Source organism: Balaenoptera borealis (assembly GCF_965194805.1).
Source record: "Balaenoptera borealis genome assembly, chromosome: 20".
NCBI classification, from domain to species: domain Eukaryota; kingdom Metazoa; phylum Chordata; class Mammalia; order Artiodactyla; family Balaenopteridae; genus Balaenoptera; species Balaenoptera borealis.
Window position 1 is genome coordinate 22,057,744 of NC_138879.1, and position 18,777 is coordinate 22,076,520.

General features: G+C 43.6%; 2 protein-coding genes across 12 annotated transcripts in view; one reads left to right on the plus strand and one right to left on the minus strand.

Moving 5' to 3' along the window:
• Nucleotides 1-18,777, plus strand: part of GRN (granulin precursor) — a 257,459-nt gene that overhangs the window by 34,093 nt on the left and 204,589 nt on the right. The gene's annotated exons all lie outside the window — the stretch shown is intronic.
• The window catches only part of GPATCH8 (G-patch domain containing 8), a 113,766-nt gene continuing 98,566 nt past the window's right edge, over nt 3,578-18,777 (minus strand). For all 11 annotated transcript variants that reach the window (XM_082374368.1, XM_082374362.1, XM_082374366.1 and 8 more), the window contains 2 exons: nt 14,089-14,219; nt 3,578-9,750 (listed from right to left, as the gene is read on the minus strand). In XM_082374368.1, the coding sequence (XP_082230494.1) occupies nt 5,847-9,750; nt 14,089-14,219 (4,035 nt within the window). In that variant the 3' untranslated portion in view covers nt 3,578-5,846. The remainder of the gene's footprint in view (nt 9,751-14,088; nt 14,220-18,777) is intronic.

The following is an 18,777-nucleotide window of genomic DNA, read 5'->3' on the forward strand; positions in this document are numbered from 1 at the left end:
GGATGCTCAGAGGAGGAGGAGTGCCAAGTCGTATTGGCATCTCATGTCTTCCCCAAAAAGCATGTTGTCAGGAGGGAAATTCAAGAGACCTGCTAGGGGTAAAGAACGCAGTCACATTTCCTTTTGCTCTATATTTTCTGATCAAACTTAACCATCATCTTACCCTGCCCAACTACCCGGGGCCATTCTGGAATCCCTTCAGCACCTCCCTTCCCCTCATAATTCACCACCTTAGCACACAGCACAAAATCTTATCCCTTTCTAGGTTAGAAGCTCCTTGAACTTTAGTCTGGGCCTTCTTCACTGCTGAATTCCCAGTGCCAAGCTCATGGCAGGCACATAATACTCAACTCAGTCATATACTTACCTTCCACCCTCCTACTGTCCTCATCTGAGTGGTACTGTATTACTGGTGTATACTGTGTAGCCCAAAATTAACTCACATTTCACTAACATTTTTAATAAATTCTCATTCTGTTCAAGGCATTGAGTGGTAAGAGATACAAAGATAACTGTCAAGGATCCTTAAAAAACTTAGTCCAGAGGGAGTTAAGACATGAACACATATAACTGCAGCAGAGGGATAGTAAAGGATGCCTTGAAAAAGGTAGAGATGATGCCTAGCTGAAGTCATTTATTTGCTCCATCATAACAACCCTATGAAATAAGTACTATTATGCCCATTTTATAAATGCAAAAACTGTGGCACAGAGTTTTAGGTAAATAGCCCAAGTTTACACAGCCAATGGGTGGCAAAACTAGGAGTCAAAGACATTTGTGCCTGAATTCATGTTCTTAACCATTGCACTACGTTGCCTTTTGTCAGAGAATGAAGAGGGGGACTTCCCTGGTGGTCCAGTGGTTAAGAATCCGTCTTGCAATGCAGGGGATGCTGGTTCGATCCCTGGTTGGGGAACTAAGATCCTACATGCTGCGGGGCAACTAAGCCCGAGTGCCGCAACTACTGAGCCCACGTGGGCCACAACTACAGAGTCCACACGCTCTGGAGCCCACACGCCACAGCTAGAGAGAAGCCCGGGTGCCGCAAGGAAAGATCCAGAGTGCCGCAACTAAGACCCGACTCAGCCAATAAAGAAATTCGAGAATGAAGGGGTTTTTAGACATAGGAAATAACATAAGCAAAGAGAGCAGCAGAAGGACATAGAGGTCAGTTATAGAGAAAGACAAGTAGTCAACATAGGGTGTCTAAAGGGGAGGACTGGGGCATGAGAGTGGAATGGAAGGCTGGGGTCTAATCACTGGAGGTCCTTGAATATCTTATTAAGGAATTTGAACTTTAATACATAGGAGATGGAGAATCATAAAGATTTTTTAAGTCAGGGAATAAGATACATGATCAATTGTGCACCAGTCTGGATTACACTAGCTGCCTATGGATAGAAGGAACTGGAAAAGGCAGGACTTAGTGGGAAGACCAGATGGGTGGCATGTACCATCCTCTCAGTTAAAGGTGATGAGGCCTGAACCAGGGAACTGGTGGCAGGAACAAAGGAGAGAGCAGAGATTGCACATCCAGTTACATCAGTAACTGGATGTGTAATCTCTGCTCCCTCCTTTGTGTAGTAGGGAGGTGTCAAAAGTAATTCAAAGCTTTGGTGGCTGGTTGGTAGGACAGTAGTATCGTTAACTGAAATTGGAAACAGGTAGGATCAGATTTGGGAAGGGAGAGTTTGGTATTTAATAAAGATTCTATTCCTTGTTGGGTGTTCCTTTGGGGTCAGAGCTGGGTTGATAGTTAGGCAGAGGAGTGCTGACACATTGCTGTCACTTTCCCATTCCATCAGCCTGAGCCCTAGAATTTCTCAGTGAATGCTATGGCTTCATGAAGTCAACAATTATTGAACTTCTACTATGTGTCTGGCACTGAGCTTGGCAGTGTGGAGGATATACAGAAAAATCTTCATCTTTGATGTTTCCTTGCTAAATCCTGATGCATAATCCTGTTACTAATGGTATTTTACTTTGCTTTTATCTTTCTTGAACACATAATCAAAATGTTTGTGTTCAACTCTATATAAAACACTCTAAGGGATTAAGAGAAAAAAAGGAAGTATAAGAATCAGTCCCTCCCTCTCAGAGCTTACAATTTTACTGGGAAGCAATGAGTACAAAATGAACTGCACTCTGATTCTGAAAAGCCAGTAAGCTTACATGGGACAGGGACTTAAGATCCTAGAGTCAGGGAGGCCAGCCAGGAAAACGCTACAATAATTCAGTCACGAGGTAAGGGGGAGGTGAAGGTATCCCTGGCAAACGATAATGGAAAGGGTTCACAAGGCCTGAATTAGTCACTGAGGGTGTTGAAGAGGGAGTACTTCCATGTTGCAAGCCCAGGCAGCTGAGGCAGATAGAAGGACCCCTATTGGAATCAGGCAGCTGCACATACCTTCACACAGCATACTCTCTACACGTCAGTCTGCCTCTTTCGCTGACACCTTGGCTGCTCAGAAAATAACTTTTCACTTTCTTTAATTTTTTTGGCCGTGCCACGTGGCTTGTGGGATTTTAGTTCCCTGACCAGAGACTGAACCTGGGCCACTGCAGTGAAAGCACCGAGTCCTAAACACTGGACCTCCCGGGAATTCCCACTTTTCATTTTCATCTTTTATTTTGGGGCAGGGATTTTTCTATTTTAGAGAAATAGATCTGAGCATCCAACCCAAGGTTCAAGTTGAATAGCTTCTCTTTTGTCAAGGGGAGAACACAGCTGTATGAGAGTAGGAAAGAAATAGTGTACTGTTCCTTCCTGAAAGGTTGAGGAAGAGAGGAAACTAATTTATCACTACAGATCTATGGTTAGCTTTTGATGCTGAACTTTCCCTGCCTTTTGAGACTTTTCCATACAGAAGAGTAGATAGAGGCTTTTATCTGCTCAGTAACAATTAGGACATACTTCCTTTTACCAGGTAGCTCTCAAGCACTGTAGTGGCATTAAAGTGTTGAGGAGAATAATTCAGGACTGGTTCTGGTATACAAAACTCCATCTAGAGGGCAAAGGCCAGGCAGGTGTCTCATCTCATTGCCCTGAAGTCCATCCAAAATCCCAAAACTCAAAGCTAGAAATTCCAAACACATTTAGTGAGCACCTATTTGCCATACATTCTACTACACACAGATTGTACATCTAAAATGAGCAAAAGGATGAAATACAAGAGAATCTGGGGGGCTTCCCTGGTGGTCCAGTGGTTATGACTCCTCACTTCCACTGCAGGGGGGCACGGGTTCAATCCCTGGTCCGGGAACTAAGACCCCGCATGCCGCTCAGCAAGGCAAAAAAAAAAAAAAAAAAAAAAAAAGAATCTGGGGAAGGGTGGAAAGGAGGTGCACATTCCAAGACAACTACATAAGACTGAGAGAAACATAACCATTACTTCCTCCCACAGCATAAGCTTTCCCCTCTACTTGGGCAGGCTGAGCTTTGAGAAGCACAGTCTAAACATCATATGGTTCATAAGAATCTATGATCACTTCAAACAAGATGTTATTTGTAAACCATAACTCCCTCCATCCCTTCCCCACTCGAGTGGATGGGGCAACAATCACGACAGACTCTAAGTTTCCACAAATCATTGGTTTATTAGAAAGTTCCTTTCCCTAATTTTACAGCATATATATCTCTATCATATGTGATAAAGTTAAATACAATCTGTTATGCTTGTAAGTAAGGATAGGTTATTTCTTTCTTTTTTTTTTTTTTAGTTTTAAAATCACTATTCTGGAAATTAAAGGAAACTGCCTCCAGGAAGGCAGAGAGGCAGCCAGAGTATGGCTCAATCTACAAGCTAATGGGAAGCAGCACAAAAACGTTAATACTGTATTATTTAAATATTTACATGGGCTGAAAGCAAAGAAAAATGAGTCCCTTCACTTCAAACAGATGATTTCATTTTCCAGTGCTAGTCATCAAATAAGCGATGCTTCTGAATCAGATGAGGAGCACTGAACAGGCAGAAGGCTGTCAAGAGTCTTGTTTGCCCAGCACTTGCTTGTCATAAACTCAAAGCCTTTCTCTTTTGGAAATTGAAGAAGAAAGGCAGAACAGAGCCCTGGCCCACGTAAGAAGGGCTTGTTTTTCCTGTCAGGTGACCACCCAACCAATTCTAGCCACAGGAATAGGTAGGGATATGCCAAACAGGGAAGTACTAACTACACCAAAGAAGATGAGACCTACAATATAAACACCTTTGGGTCAGTGTATTAACTAGGTCTGAGAGCCGGGTGAAACGCAAGAAGAGGAGGAAGAGGAATTGAGGTGGTACTTCCCCTGATAAGTGTCATGGGAGAAAAGAAAAAAGGTATCTTTGCTGCTTAAACTAAGCTGGGTAGAAGGCATGGAAACTATGAAGCAAAACAATCTGCAGAATCCATAAATGTGCTCACCTCCCAGTAAGTGGAAGAGGAAAAACTGTCCCAACTCTATCATCCTCCAGTCTACTTCTACTTCAGTTTCTAGCCAACCCAAAAGGCACATTAAAAAATTTTGTCAGAGGGGGCTAAGTACTAGGAAGGCAAATGGACTGGCTGGGACAGGCACCCCGGAAACCCAGGAATCCCCCAGGACAATCATACTGAATCTCACTGCTTCCAGAGTATAAAGCTCTTGAATCTCTCTCTCCTCCTCTGTGGGGCGCACCTGTTTCTCTGTATAAAACAGCAAAGCACGTGAGGGAGACTCTGTCGTAACTGAGTATCCCTCTGACACCCCCAGCTGACTGCTGCCCATTAGTTCAAAAAGTCTAGTGCTGGGGGCACCACTTACTGCAAATTTTGTCTCTGCAAAGAATGTTAAACAACGTTCCTTTTTCTGTTTTAACATTTTTATAGTTCATAACTTCAAAAAATACATGAGCTTGATAAAATATACATGCTTAATCATTTTTGCATCTAGCAGAAAACAAATACTTTATTTTTTTGTTTTCATTTTATAACCTTTAAAGTTTCTTAATTCAACTAGGGCAAACATATTTACACAAAGCCACCAGAACAAGGATCACTTAAAGAGCTGGATGTAAAAAATATTATTGCAGTATACTACAAATATGGAACCTTTTTTATATGAGCTACAAAAAGCAGCATTTACGTTTATAGAGTTCAGTGCAATTTTTTACATTAAAAAATCCTATAAATTAAGAAGGAAACATCAACATGACAGAAGAAAATACACCCTTCAGACACATGAGCTCCTCTCTGGGGAAGCACATGGGCGACTCTATGTTCCGCATAGCTTCTATTCATGATAGGATCTTCTTTTCTGGGATATGCAGATGTCTCTTCTGGGATGAGGGACACGAGGACAACAGTGCCAAATGTGTGGCTGTTTGTGTGGGAAGTGGATCGAATGACAGCCTGAGTGGCACCTGGTTCCAGGTCAGACTCCCTTTCCACTTCACCCGGGATAAATAAGGTCACCAAGGTCAAAGACACTGATAAAGCAGGACCAGATGGAAAACCCGCCAGCCAGAGAGGAGGAAGATGTTTTAAAATGTATAGACAAGTGCAGAGGAAAGTAGAGAGAGGAGGGGAGTATCTAAACTCAACAGTTTGGAGATGTTGCCAAAGAGGGGTGGGTAGCACTTACTGGTGTTCCCAAGCTTAGAAACACAGGAGAGGGAGGGACAAACAGAAAGGGGAAAAGGGAAAAAAATCCCTGATAGTAAACCCAAAGCAAACCTCAAATCTAAAACCACCCCTGCAAGCCAAAACTCAACTCTTTGGCTGTCAGACACTGCCCATTCCAGCTTCTACTTGCTGGTATTAATGGCTCAACACCCCAAGGGAAGATTTATGGGTCACCTTCCCTGGCCCTACCTGGGCTCCTATCCAACTCATGTTCCATGGCTGGGGGGGTGCTGCAGGTCCTGACCTGAGAAGATGGGGTGAAGTAGTGGGTGAAGGTGGAGGGCAGTGGCAGCTGCTGCAGCAGGCCGGGGGGCAAGTAGGGTAGGGTAGAGGGCAGCATGTGGAACAGGGTGGAAGGTAAAGGGCCCAGGATGGATGGCTGAGGCGGGAATGATATGGATGGGATGGCTAGCTAGAAAGGTGGCAGGATGGCCAGGGATGATTGAGTGAGTGAGGTGGGACAAGGAAATGGGGGTCAGGTGGGGCTGGGGAATATGATGTACTTGGGCAAGTGGCTGGGGATGAGGGTGGGGGTGAATGCCAATGGCAGCAGCAGCTGCTGCGGCATGATGTTGTAGGATGGCATGCTGAACAGTTGTGATGGAGGTGGCAGAGGCTGTGGCCGGCTGCTGAATGTGGATGGGCTGCAAGGCTGGAGTGGCTGGGGCCAGGGCAGCCGAGGCGGGAAAGGCCTTTACTTGCTTGGCCAGAAGCTGCTGCTGGATGTGTTGCTGCGCGGCCTGCTGGAGCTTGCTGTACTTCTCCATCTCCTCGGGAGTGAAGGTGATGGGCTGGCTTTCCAGTGGGGCTAGGGAAGCATCCTCAACCCCATCAGCTGACTCAATACTAGGCTCCCCACTGGGAGGTGCGTAACTGGGGAAGTGCTCAAGGTCTGACGCTATAGGCAGCAAGCTGGATTCCACAGGGCCTGGTTGACTGCCACTATCCAGGGACTCGAGGGTGTCCCCATCACTGGGGTCAGGGAGGTAGTTATGGGAGATGGATGGGTCCCCAGGATAGCAGTCAGAGTGCACTGGGGTGCCTAACGGAGCCACAGGGTGATCAGCAGTAGCTTCTTCAGACTTTGGCTCTTCTGGGGGTGGGTCTGATAAGGGGCCAGCTGTTTCCTCTGAGGAGAACTGATGTCCAAATGGGGCATCACTATTCCCTGGAGGCCCTTCTTCTGTCTCTGACTGCTCTTGCTCTTCCCCCCTTTCTAAACCAGACTCTTCACATTTCTTGGTGTTGGGCTTTCGGGTAGCTGGGAGCTTCCCTATCAGTGGAAGGACAGGCTTATTGCCAAGAGAAGGGGGGAGCTTGGGCCCAAAATAACCTTGTGGAGGGTCCTTGAGCTTGAGCCCGGCTTTATTAGGGGTGGCCAGCACCTCCTCACTCACACTGGGTTTCCTCTCCACTTTCCTTGACTGGATCTTCTCCAGTAGCAGTTTGGCAGTGACAGAGTTCTTGTCTTCAGGGTTGCAGTCACCTTCTGACCCTCTTCCTGGGCCAGTGTTGCTGTTCTGGGAAGGTGGGCCTATCCCTTTACCATCATCTCCTCTGCCATCTTCTTTCTTCTTCTCCCCGGAACCTTCTCCCCGGCCTGATCGGAAATAGTGGGGAGACTGGGAGCGGTAGATTTTAGAGCGAATGAAGTCTCGACGACCAGAACGCCTCTCCTCAGGGCTCTCGTGACCCCATGATCCCTTCCTGGAGCCTGATCTCTGTGAAGGGCTCCGGGTGCTGCGGCTGCGGTCCCGGCTATAGCTCCGACTCCGCTGCCAGCTGTGGGCTGTGGTGCTGCGGCTTCTCCGTTTGCTCCGGCTGCGACTACAACTGCTGCTGTGGCTGCGGCCCCTGGATCTTGAGCGCTCCCTAGTATGACTCCGAGATCGGCTTCGGGACTGGCTGCAACTGAGGCTATAGTCATCATCAGAAGATGAATATTTGTGCCGCTTGGACCGGTGCTTGGAACTGGTATAGTCTGAGTCATCAGAGTCGTGGGAGCGCTTGGAGTGCCTTCGTGATCGGTCACTATAATCACTATAGCTGTCATCAGAGTAACTGTGTTGTCTACTATAGCAGCTCTGGTCTGAAGAAGCATCTGAGCTACTTGAGTAAGAACGCCGGGAGGAACGGCGAGAAGAATGGTGCCGGCCAGACCGTGAGCGGCTACGGGAATGCTCACTGCCCGACTCTTCTTCCTCCTCTTCCTCCTCCTCCTCCTCACTGTACTGGGATGGAGACTTCTGGTGCAGCCGGCGTGATGAAGCATCATCACTATCCTCATCTCCACTACTGGGTCGACTTCGATGGCTGGATCGGCTGCTCCATTTGCTGCTAGCTCTTTGCTGACAGGATGAAGTTGGAGGTTCACCTTTGTGTTTCCTCCCACCATGATCTTGGGAGCTGCCACCACCTCCACCTTCATCCTTCTTGCCACTGCTCCCTTCTTCAGCTGGAATGGATCTCCGCTGGGAATCATCTTGGGCTCGCCGCCGTCTTCTCGGTGGTGCAGGGCTACCACTACCAGGGGGTTCTGGCTTGGGCCCCCGTTCAGAATCTGCTGGGGCCGATGACTTATTCTTCTTTCGTTTTCGCTTCTTGCGCTTCTTAGACTTCTCCCCAGACTCTGCCTTAGAGCTTTTCTCTTCTGGGTCAGGCTTGTGTTTCCGTTTGTGTTTGCTGGATTTTTTGTGCTTCTTCTTCTTTTTGTGTCGGTGGGACTTCCCAGATCGTTCTTTCTTGCTAGGAAGGCTTCTCCCCGTGTCTTCTGTCTCTGACCCATGGCTACCCCCAGGCTCCTGCTTATTCAGGCTGCTACAGGCAGACCCTGAAGCAGGTGCATCTATTCTGCCTCCTGAAGAATGTTCTACATTCTCTCCCTCCTCCTTGCTTTTATTTGGCTCACTAGGATCAAGGCTTTGGAGATGGTCCTTTGAGGAGCCTCCTATATCCTTTGGTTTTTCTGTCCCTTTAGCTCTGGCATCTTTGTTCCTTGAAAGCTTGAAGTCAAAGTACAAAGGATTACAACTGTAAGAAATGGAGGGTTCTGCCTTCGTGAAAATTAGTAGTTCTGATGGCCACTGGAGGGCAGTGCTTTCATCTTTGCTTAAAACGGGAAAGAAGGGACCAGTAGGATGTTTGGGTCCCTCCTGGCTTTCTTTCCCTGCTGGAGTGGCCTGAGAGATTTCTTTAGGAGGATTAGACTCACACATTTGGATCTCTGAATCCTTCTGACTCTGACTCTCTAAACTATGCTCACTTACATCCCCTCCTGAGGCCTTCTTTGTCTCAGCTTTGCTTTCAGGCTCTGAGGGCTCAGCCACACTGGTTTCCATCTGCTGTTCAGAGACTTCACCAACTGTCTTTTCTGCTCCTTGGCTTGCTGCCACCTTGATGCAGCCTTTAGGCTTGGGAGAACTACTTTTTTTGCTGTCTAGGGCATTCTTTGGGTGTGTACTATTATCACCTTCCATTTGTTCACTGGCTCTCATAAAGAGTAGGAAAGGAAAATTAGGTTTTACTTTGCAGTGTGCTGGGGGGATGTAGTGGTAATACTCTGGCTCTGTAGCCCCAGCCCCTTCTTCTCGCTTCATTCTTTTTAACTTAGATAATGTTGAGGCAAGGGACCCTCCGTCCTGAGGGTCTTCATCCTCTTTTTTACCATCAATATTACTGCTACCATCGGAGTCTCCCATCTTCTGCAGTCCTTGGTCTGCACCCTTCTCATCAGCTTTTGTTCCATCTTCAGAGGTCCCTTCCTCTGCATGGTCCTTGAAAACTGATGCTATTGATTCGAGTTTGACAGGAGCCTTCTTGGCAAAAGAAAATGACACTCCCAATTTTTGCAGTGGGGTCCCCAGATTATTCTTAATGCCAAAGCTGATGCCTTGAGAGGCTAGCCCAGGAGACTGTGTCAGTCCAGTGGTATTAGTGATTTGTACTGCAGTGAAAGGGCCTCCTTTATCTGTGGAGAATTCAGATCCCAGGCCACAAGTGGCAGTGGCACTTGTGCCACTGTTTGTTGCTGATTCTTCTTTATCATCATCTCCACCTTCTTCATCTACAGCCACTGTGGTTGGTCTGAACATGGGACCACTTCCAGGTGCACTACACAATGGTTTAGAAAAATGAAAAACAAAAAAAACAGGTTTAGGGAACATTTCATACCTCCTTTTTTTTTTATTTTTGGCCTCCCCACGCAGCATGTAGGATCTTAGTTCCCCGACCAGGGATCAAATACGCACCCCCTGCAGTGGAAGGAAGCATGGAGTCTTAACCACTGGACCACCAGGGAAGTCCCTTATACTTCTTATATGATACTAATCCCTTATGCTTGACCATTCATCACAGGCAGATCTTAAAGACACTGAGTGATGGTCATTCCCCAGCCCTGTGCTAACAAAAGGAACTTCCTCAGTGAGGTTAGGCAAAGTCTCACACTACTAATCTACCAAGCTACATTCGCAGGGATAGCCAGTTACTGCTGTTTCTTCCTTCGCTGTCTAAAATATAAAAACTGAAGTTTACCTCTCAATTCGAATACACTATCATTACTGTCTGGTACAGCCCACCTGTCCTGTATCCATTCTTAATTCTTATTGTATCATCCTACCCATCAGTATGCCATCAAACATATGGCTGAACATCTATTCACAAAGGTTGCACAGTTCACCCTTGAATACAGGTTTGCAGGTTTGAACTGCGAGGGCCCACTTATGCACAGATTTTTTTTTCAATAAATACATATCACACAATCTGTGGTTGGTTGAATCCGTGGATGTGGAACCACAAATACGGAGGGTTGACTACAAAATTATACACAGATCTTTGACTGTGTAGGCGTGTGGGGGGGCTGGGGGTCACTGGCACCCCTAACCTCCACATTGTTCAAGGATCAACTGTATTTCATACAGCTAAAAAACAAAACAAAACAAAAAAACCCTCAATTTCTTCTGTGCTTTCAAATTTCAATTTTTAAAAACATGCCTATTCCCTGAGTTGAACACAGTCAGAAACCTCCACTGTGCTACGCTATGATGGTTTGTGGTTAGGTTAGTATGTCTGTTACAGAAACTAAGAGTCTGTGCCTATCTCCTGGCACCATGCCCAAGCATCAGCTTTAGTTTTGTGATACTTTCTGGGCATTCCATACAGTGATCATAATTCTACCAAGGACCTTCTCAGCTTTGAAAACAGGAGCACCAAGGAACCTCAAAGCCAGTGTTTTAAACTCCTGTCATGTCTGAAATTTTTACAGTGTGTGGATTATACAGGTATCTCTCAAGCCAAACTCAAGAACTGAAGAGAATTATTTGGATGAAGTCCTTTTAATCTAAACCCTAGCTACTAGCTGCCCTAAACTCAGGGACCAAATATATTTGGATAATATAGTATCCCCTTTGCTATCTGAACTGTTGTTATTGTGGGATGGAACCCACAAGATTTAGGCAGCAAGAGATACTCTCACTGTGTCACAAAACCTATCCCATGGCAAAGAAACCCTCAAATTGAATTTTTAAAAATTTATTTTGACCTTTTGCTTAGTCTTTGCCACGCTACTTCAATAACACTATGGGGTCACGCATTACTCCTAGGACAATGAAAGACCTGACGATGGGCCAAAACCTTCTTTTATTCTCCCAAGAGATTACTTGGTCATCTTTTAACTGTTTATTTCTAAAACAGAACTAATGCTGCACAGCGTGGCCAAAAAATAAATAAATAAATAATAAAACATTCACTACCAAAGAAAAACACGTATTAGAATATGTCCCAGGGCTTCCCTGGTGGCGCAGTGGTTAAGAATCCGCCTGCCAATGCAGGGGACATGGGTTCGAGCAGCCCTGGTCTGGGAAGATCCCACATGCCACGGAGCAACTAAGCCCGTGCACCACGACTACTGAGCCTGCGCTCTAGAGCCTGCAAGCCACAACTACTGAGCCCGTGTGCCACAGCTACTGAAGCCCGCGTGCCTAGAGCCCGTGCTCCGCAACAAGAGAAGCCACCGCAGTGAGAAGCCCGTACGCCGCAACAAAGAGTAGTCCCCGCTCGCCGCAACTAGAGAAAAGCCCATGTGCAGCAATGAAGACCCAATGCAGCCAAAAATAAAATAAATTTATAAAAAAATAAACAAATAAAAATGAAATAAAATATGTCCAGAACTAGAAAGTGGTCTGGTATATATATTTTTAATATTTGATTTATTTTTAAAATAAATTTATTTATTTATTTATTTTTGGCTGCGTTGGGTCTTCATTGCAGTGCAAGGGCTTTCCTCTGGTTACGGCGAAGGGGGGCTACTCTTCATTGTGGTGCGCGGGCTTCTCACTGCGGTGGCTTCTCTTGTTGTGGAGCACAGGCTCTAGGCGCGCAGGCTTCACTAGTTGTGGTTCGTGGGCTCTAGAGCACAGGCTCAGTAGTTGTGGCACACGGGCTTCGTTGCTCCACGGCATGTAGGATCTTCCCGGACCAGGGCTCGAACCCGTGTCCCCTGCATTGGCAGGCGGATTCTTAACCACTGTGCCACCAGGGAAGTCCGAGGTAGTATATATATTTTTAAGGAGGTACCCTTGCTACAAGTCCAAGAGGAATGTGTTTAACATAAAGAGCTGCCAAAGAAGGAATCAGAACCAGTTTAATAGGCATTTTAACTCAACATTAGAGCTCATGGGTTAATTCTGTTTCAAAACTTACACTATATGTGTTCTTTCCCTTCCTCCTTCCTCCAAAACACAAGAGAAGTAAATAAGTAAAAGGATCCAGAGACAAAAATCCAGAAAGTCTATGATCTTGGAAACTCTGGCCCCAACTTGGTTGTAAAGTTTTAAAAGCCACAGTCATAGCTTCTCCTTCCACCGTAACCAGTTCCTCCTTTGTTACTGGCCAGCCATTAAAAACAAACATAGGGACCTAAGTCCTTCGGATTGAGGCCCATACCTCATGAACTCTCAGATGCTCAAAGACTGGGTCCCCAAAGTCTAGTCGCTTGGAAATTCAGCCCTAGGTGGGATAAATTCCACCTAAGGCTAAACACCAGCCCCAAATTTATCATCAAGAACCATGAAGGAACATTAAAAACAACACTCAAGAAGGCAGGAATCTACAGAGAAATAAATGGATAGAATTTCCTAGGTTTTAATGTTTAGTTCTAACTCTACTCTATAGTACTTAAAAGGCAGTTACAACACTTGAATCTGTGCCCAGTAGAATACTGTGATGTATATGCTTTTCTACATAAGAATAATATTGGAGGGGAATTCCCTGGTCTAGTGGTTAGGATTTGGCGCTTTCACTGCTGTGGCCCAGGGTTCAATCCCTGGTCAGGGAACTGACATCCCGCAAGCCGTGCAGGGCAGTCAAAAAAAAAAGAAAAAAAAAGTTGGAAAATGGGAATAATAATTGTTGCATAATTTACTGATTTACTGAGCATCTTCTATGTGCTAGGAACTCTTTTATAAGCACTTTGATATAACAACTTAATGACTTCTCACAACAACTATAAGAAATAAATTGTGATCATTTCATCTTACAGATAAGGAAACTGAGGCAAAGAGCTTGGATAACTACGGTCACAAAGATCATAGGATACGGCCTCAGGAGTGCAAATTCTTAAGCAATATGTTATACTCCAAGTATAGATATGCTTTTAGTTTGAAAGAAGGATCTATTAAATTTATTTTATTTTTTATTTATTTATTTTTGGCTGTGTTGGGTCTTCGTTGCTGCACGTGGGCTTCCTCTAGTTGTGGCCAGCGGGGGCTACTCTTCGTTGCGGTGCGTGGGCTTCTCATTGCGGTGGTTTCTCTTGTTGCGGAGCATGGGCTCTAGGCGCGCAGGCTTCAGTAGTTGTGGCTCGTGGGCTCCAGAGCGCAGGCTCAGTAGTTGTGGCGCATGGGCTTAGTTGCTCTGTGGCATGTGGGATCTTCCTGGCCCAGGGCTCAAACCCGTGTCCCCTGCATTGGCAGGTGGATTCTTAACCACTGCACCACCAGGGAAGTCCCTGAAAGAAGGATCTATTAAAAACTGAAGGATTGGGCTTCCCTGGTGGCGCAGTGGTTAAGAATCCGCCTGCCAATGCAGGGGACACGGGTTCAAGCCCTGGTCCGGGAAGATCCCACATGCCGTGGAGCAACTCAACCTGCGTGCCACAACTACTGAAGCCTGCGTGCCTAGAGCCTGTGCTCTGCAACAAGAGAAGCCACCGCAAGGAGAAGCCCGCGCACCCCAACGAAGAGTAGCCCCCGCTCACCGCAACTAGAGAAAGCCCCACGCGTAGCAATGAAGACCCAATGCAGCCAAAAATAAATAAATAAAATTAAAAAAAGAAAAGAAAAACTGAAGGATTATATGTCAATTATACCTCAATTTTTAAAAAAACAGATTATAACTCTTAAATCTTAAGGGTTATAATTATTTGTAGAATGCTCGTAGAGAAAATGTCCTCACCATTCAGCTTGTTTTCTTTGCTCTGCCAACTCGTGGAGCCGCCGTAGGGCTTTCTCCTGCTTCTTCTCGTCTTTGCGGGATCTTGAAGAGACATTTCGAGCAAACTCTCTCTGCTTGAGATCTTTCAATCTCTGGGTAACAAAAGAAAGGAACAGGGAATGGGTGATTTAGAATAACTTGGGGATCCTGAAAGCAAGGCTTTCAGAATATTTACCCATAATCAATGGTTATAGCACTAGCGTAGAATACATTGTTATACTCTCTTATGGTAATTGAAAACACAATGGCTGATTACTTTGGGTAAAGCACTTGGAGTATCTGCATTCATAATTAGGACAGCATACCATTTGCTTTATTGGGCAAAATTAAATAATTTCAGAAGCAACAAGCAACACTAGGAGAAAAGAACACTAGAAGAAAAGAAAAGCGACTATTTAATCACCTGCTCTTCCAGGATGCAAAACTAGACAAATAGAACATGAGTTAAATTGTAATAACACAAGCCAAAGAGAACAGAAAGGGGTTAAGCTAGTATAGAAAATTACCCAGGTGTAAGATCTTAAAAAGCAATGTACAGCTTACATGGGGAGGTTATCTGAATCATTTGGACTAATAGAAAGCATACTTTTATTTCACCATAAAAAGGTGCTATTCTTTTCATCATGAACAGTTTTCTTGCTAACTAATCAAACAAACCATCTTCCAGTGCTTGCATGTTCAGAGCTCACCAGTCTGACCACTTTCATCTGGTCAGTCTGCTGAAATTAGAGAGTAATATGTGTGGCTTTTCATTCCTTCATGGCCCTGAGAGGAACATCCAGGGAATGAGATGGGAGAGTAGAGACAAGTCAAAGTATTACTTAAAATCCTGATAAAAGAATGGGTCTTTTATTCTCAGAAGCTACTATATATAATTTTCCTTAAAACAAAACAAAAACAGCAACGTTATGACACACTGATGACAGACTCCAGACATATCTATCTGCAATGAAGACATAACTAAAATTATTTTCAACATACTAGATAATATAAAAGCAAACAAACCAAAACACATACATTAACCTATGCTTTTACAATAGCATTGGGAAAAGGAATCTGACCCAACATAAAGTGGACATTGCTTTGTTGGAAAGGCATGATGTTCAACAGACAGAGGAATTTTCTTATCTAATATTTATGAAATGTGTTTTGAATCTTTTTGAATTGGGAGGGGAAAAGGGTAGAAAGACACACACAAAAAAAGATACACAGCTAAAGACACTAGTAGAAAAACTCACTCTTGTGATCTGGGCTCCCAAATTAGAAGGATTTGCTTTCAATACATCAGCTGAAAATGTCACATCACAAAGAAAAAAAAAAAGTAAAAAATAAAACAAGAATGGAAGAGAAAAAAAAAATAAAGCAAGCATTACTACACAAGCTCTCTTAGTGAATGTGCAAACTATTATACTGAACAATCAGGGATAAAGCCATCAACTCTAAAAGGGTTGGGGAGAAGGGAAGTACCTATACAAAACATGTATGTGTACATACACACAGACTGACACAGTAATAATCCCTTCTAGATAAATGGAACCATCTCCATTCCTTTAGGAAAAATGGTTACAGAACTTCAGGAAAGACCACTGTGGTCTAAAAGCAGTTAGTCTTATTTTCATTTACCTTTATTTTGGGGGCGTTCAAGTAACCAAGAGATGGCAAAATTGTTTTACTGAGGCTGGCTGCTCAGAATTAAGATTTTTATAAAAATCACTTCAAGATGGAGGAGCTCCAATTTCCTCCTTCCAAGGAGAATGGGGCAGAGAGAAAGAGCCTGTCAGGACTACTGTATGATTATTTTAGGCCACAAACCCAGTTTTTTCCTGCCCCAAACACTTAACAGGCTCTCTAGCCAAGATTTAAATAGAATGATATGTTTTTCTCATTTCTGCTGTCTTTTCTCTAGCCACCTCATAAGCCTGGAAAATCTCCCCATGCCCAGTCATTCCCTTCCCTCTTACACTTTTAGGAGTTATTTCCCAAACTACAGGACACTGTCTAAAAGAATGAGCATTTTATCAAAGTCTGGAGTCTCCAAGCTAAGTCAATGATTTCCAATCATTCAGCAGCCACCTGGTACAAACTTGCAGTTGAAGGGATAGAACTATTTCCACATCAGCCTGAAGACACCCTATCTCAAATTCCCACCGCAATATAATTAAAGGTAGGGAAGGAAGAAAATGGGATGATGTCAATAAAACAAGTTCAAATCGTGGTCCTATATAGGGTGTAGCAAACACTCCTGTATCACCTTTACAAACTTTATAGTTAAGACTGGGGTCTTAAAAATAGAATTGGGAACCCTAGAATTCTAACCCAAACCTTAAAGACAGGGCTTGGCAACTCTCCCAAACCCAAAATGTATATTTGGGGTCTCTCTCAGATAAGGGTGTTCTGATGATAAAAATGGATTCCTAACTCCAAGTCTCTCCTTTCTTCTCAGGGTCAAACTAAATTCCCCTCACAAAGTCTCTACTGATCCCTCACATAACATAGCATTTTTCTTCTTTGTGAACTGTCTTATTAGCACTTTGTTATAGCAGTGATCTAGCAATCATCATATTTAGCCTGACTATACTTATTCCTGTCTTTCAGAAGGGCAGTTTGTGTAAAATTTCAGAGTCAGAAAGACTTGGGTTCAAATCCATTAATTACTGGCCAAGTGGTTTCACCTCTCTGAGCTGCAATTCCCTCATTAGAAAAACAGGGCTATCTAGCAATAGATTTACGAGATTAAGTGTCAAAATAAATACAAGTAAAGCACTTAGTTTGTCCAAACTATTCAATACTGCCCCTTCCCCTTTATTTGGGGCAGGGACTATGGCTTATCTTTATAATCAACCCTGCAGCGTAAGGAGCAGCGCCAAGGCTACAGAACTCATCTGGTAAATGGCTGGTGAATAATTTGGCTTAAACACTGGATCCTTGATTTTTGACAAATCTTCGTTACCACCTGTAGGAAAGTTTGATATGAAATGTTTTCATGTATCAATATTTACTAGGGACATATTCAAGCTAAATAATGTTTTTCCTAGTTATTACTCTCATACAGTAAGGAAGTCTCTCTCTCTCTCTTTTTTTTTTGGCCACGCTGTGTGGCATGCAGGATCTTAGTTCCCCAACCAGGGACTGAACCCAGGCACCGGCAGTGAAAACATCAAGTCCTAGCCACTGGATCACGAGGGAATTTCCCAAAGTCTCATTCCTTAGAGAACCAAAAAGCCTAAAAATTTAAACCCCTTACTCCTGAACAGAATTGGGCCAATGGCAAAAAAGATACTGACCAGAAACTTCTCAATTTCCCATCTAAAAAGTAATTTTCATAAAGGTACAAGGCCCTCATTCAGAATCAGATTTTCCAGTTGCCTATTTTATTCCAAAAGGCTACCAAGCTTGGCTCATATGCCACTGAGTACCCGTATGAAATTCTCTCTGTGTGTGACCTGTACTTTTTACTTTCCACTTAAATTCTGAAGAGGAACTCAACTTTAGATAGCTTTTGAAAAAAGGCAAGAATAGAGGAGCAACATAACTGACTGTCAGAGAAGAGACAGAGTTCAAGTAAGGAGACCAAAAAGTACAGATGTGTCATCAATCCAAAAACTATTTTCAAAGGCTGAGCAAATTCCATACTGTACACACAAATTCAAGTTAGCCTCCAAACTAGCACACAGTCTAATCTGAATGGATCTAATTAATCATTTAAGGTGACTCCAAAGCTACTATGTCCTTATCTCAGAAAATTATAAAGTATGCTTTCTGAAGAGTTACTAATAAATTTGCTTATTTATTTATGTTTACTACTATAAATTTAAGCCACATAACACATTTTTAGCTGAAAAATATTTGATTCAAGGGAAAGGAGACCAAACCCCATTCATAATGAAAGGGTTTGAAGATCTTGTTCTCCTGAAAAACGAATAGCATATTTCCATAAAAGTATACATCTGTGGCAGAGAACATAATTTCTCACTGATTTTCACTCACATGGTAGCTGGGGTTTCTATTAAATTTCCCAAAAGACCAGTAGAGGGAAGAACTTAACAAATAACCCAGCACTTGAAATACCCATCCACTGCTGGGCTAAAGACCACTTCAAATGTAAATGACATTCTAGTTCTTAAAACTAGCTAAACAGCACTGTGTTGGCAGAAAAATATCTACTCCAGACACAAAATCCTGCTCCACTATCCATCTGCAAACAAATTAAACCAGAGAAATGAGAATCTGGTAAATCTTACCAGGTTTTCAGTGTAGGTGATATATTTGTCCACATTATCAATAATGTGGAGTGTCAATAGCAAGAAGTGGCACTGTGTTTGAGCTGGGAATGAATGAGACAGTTTTCCCTATCAACAAAAGATAACAAGGATCTCAGTCTAATAAAATACTTTTTATATCTTTTGATGCTACTCTTCTCTCTTGAATCACAACAAAATTTGATGTTAGAAGCTTATATTTGATTGAGTATACTTTACTAGGAATAAATCTATTATCTTTATCAAGTATTTTAAATCTATTATTGCAATTTAAAGAATAACAACATTGTTTCCATGTGAAGGGAATTTCAGGCATCAGAAAACAGGCAGAGTATTTTCTATTGCCACTAAAAATCCTATGTTCTAATATTTACTCAATTCTAAAGAGAAA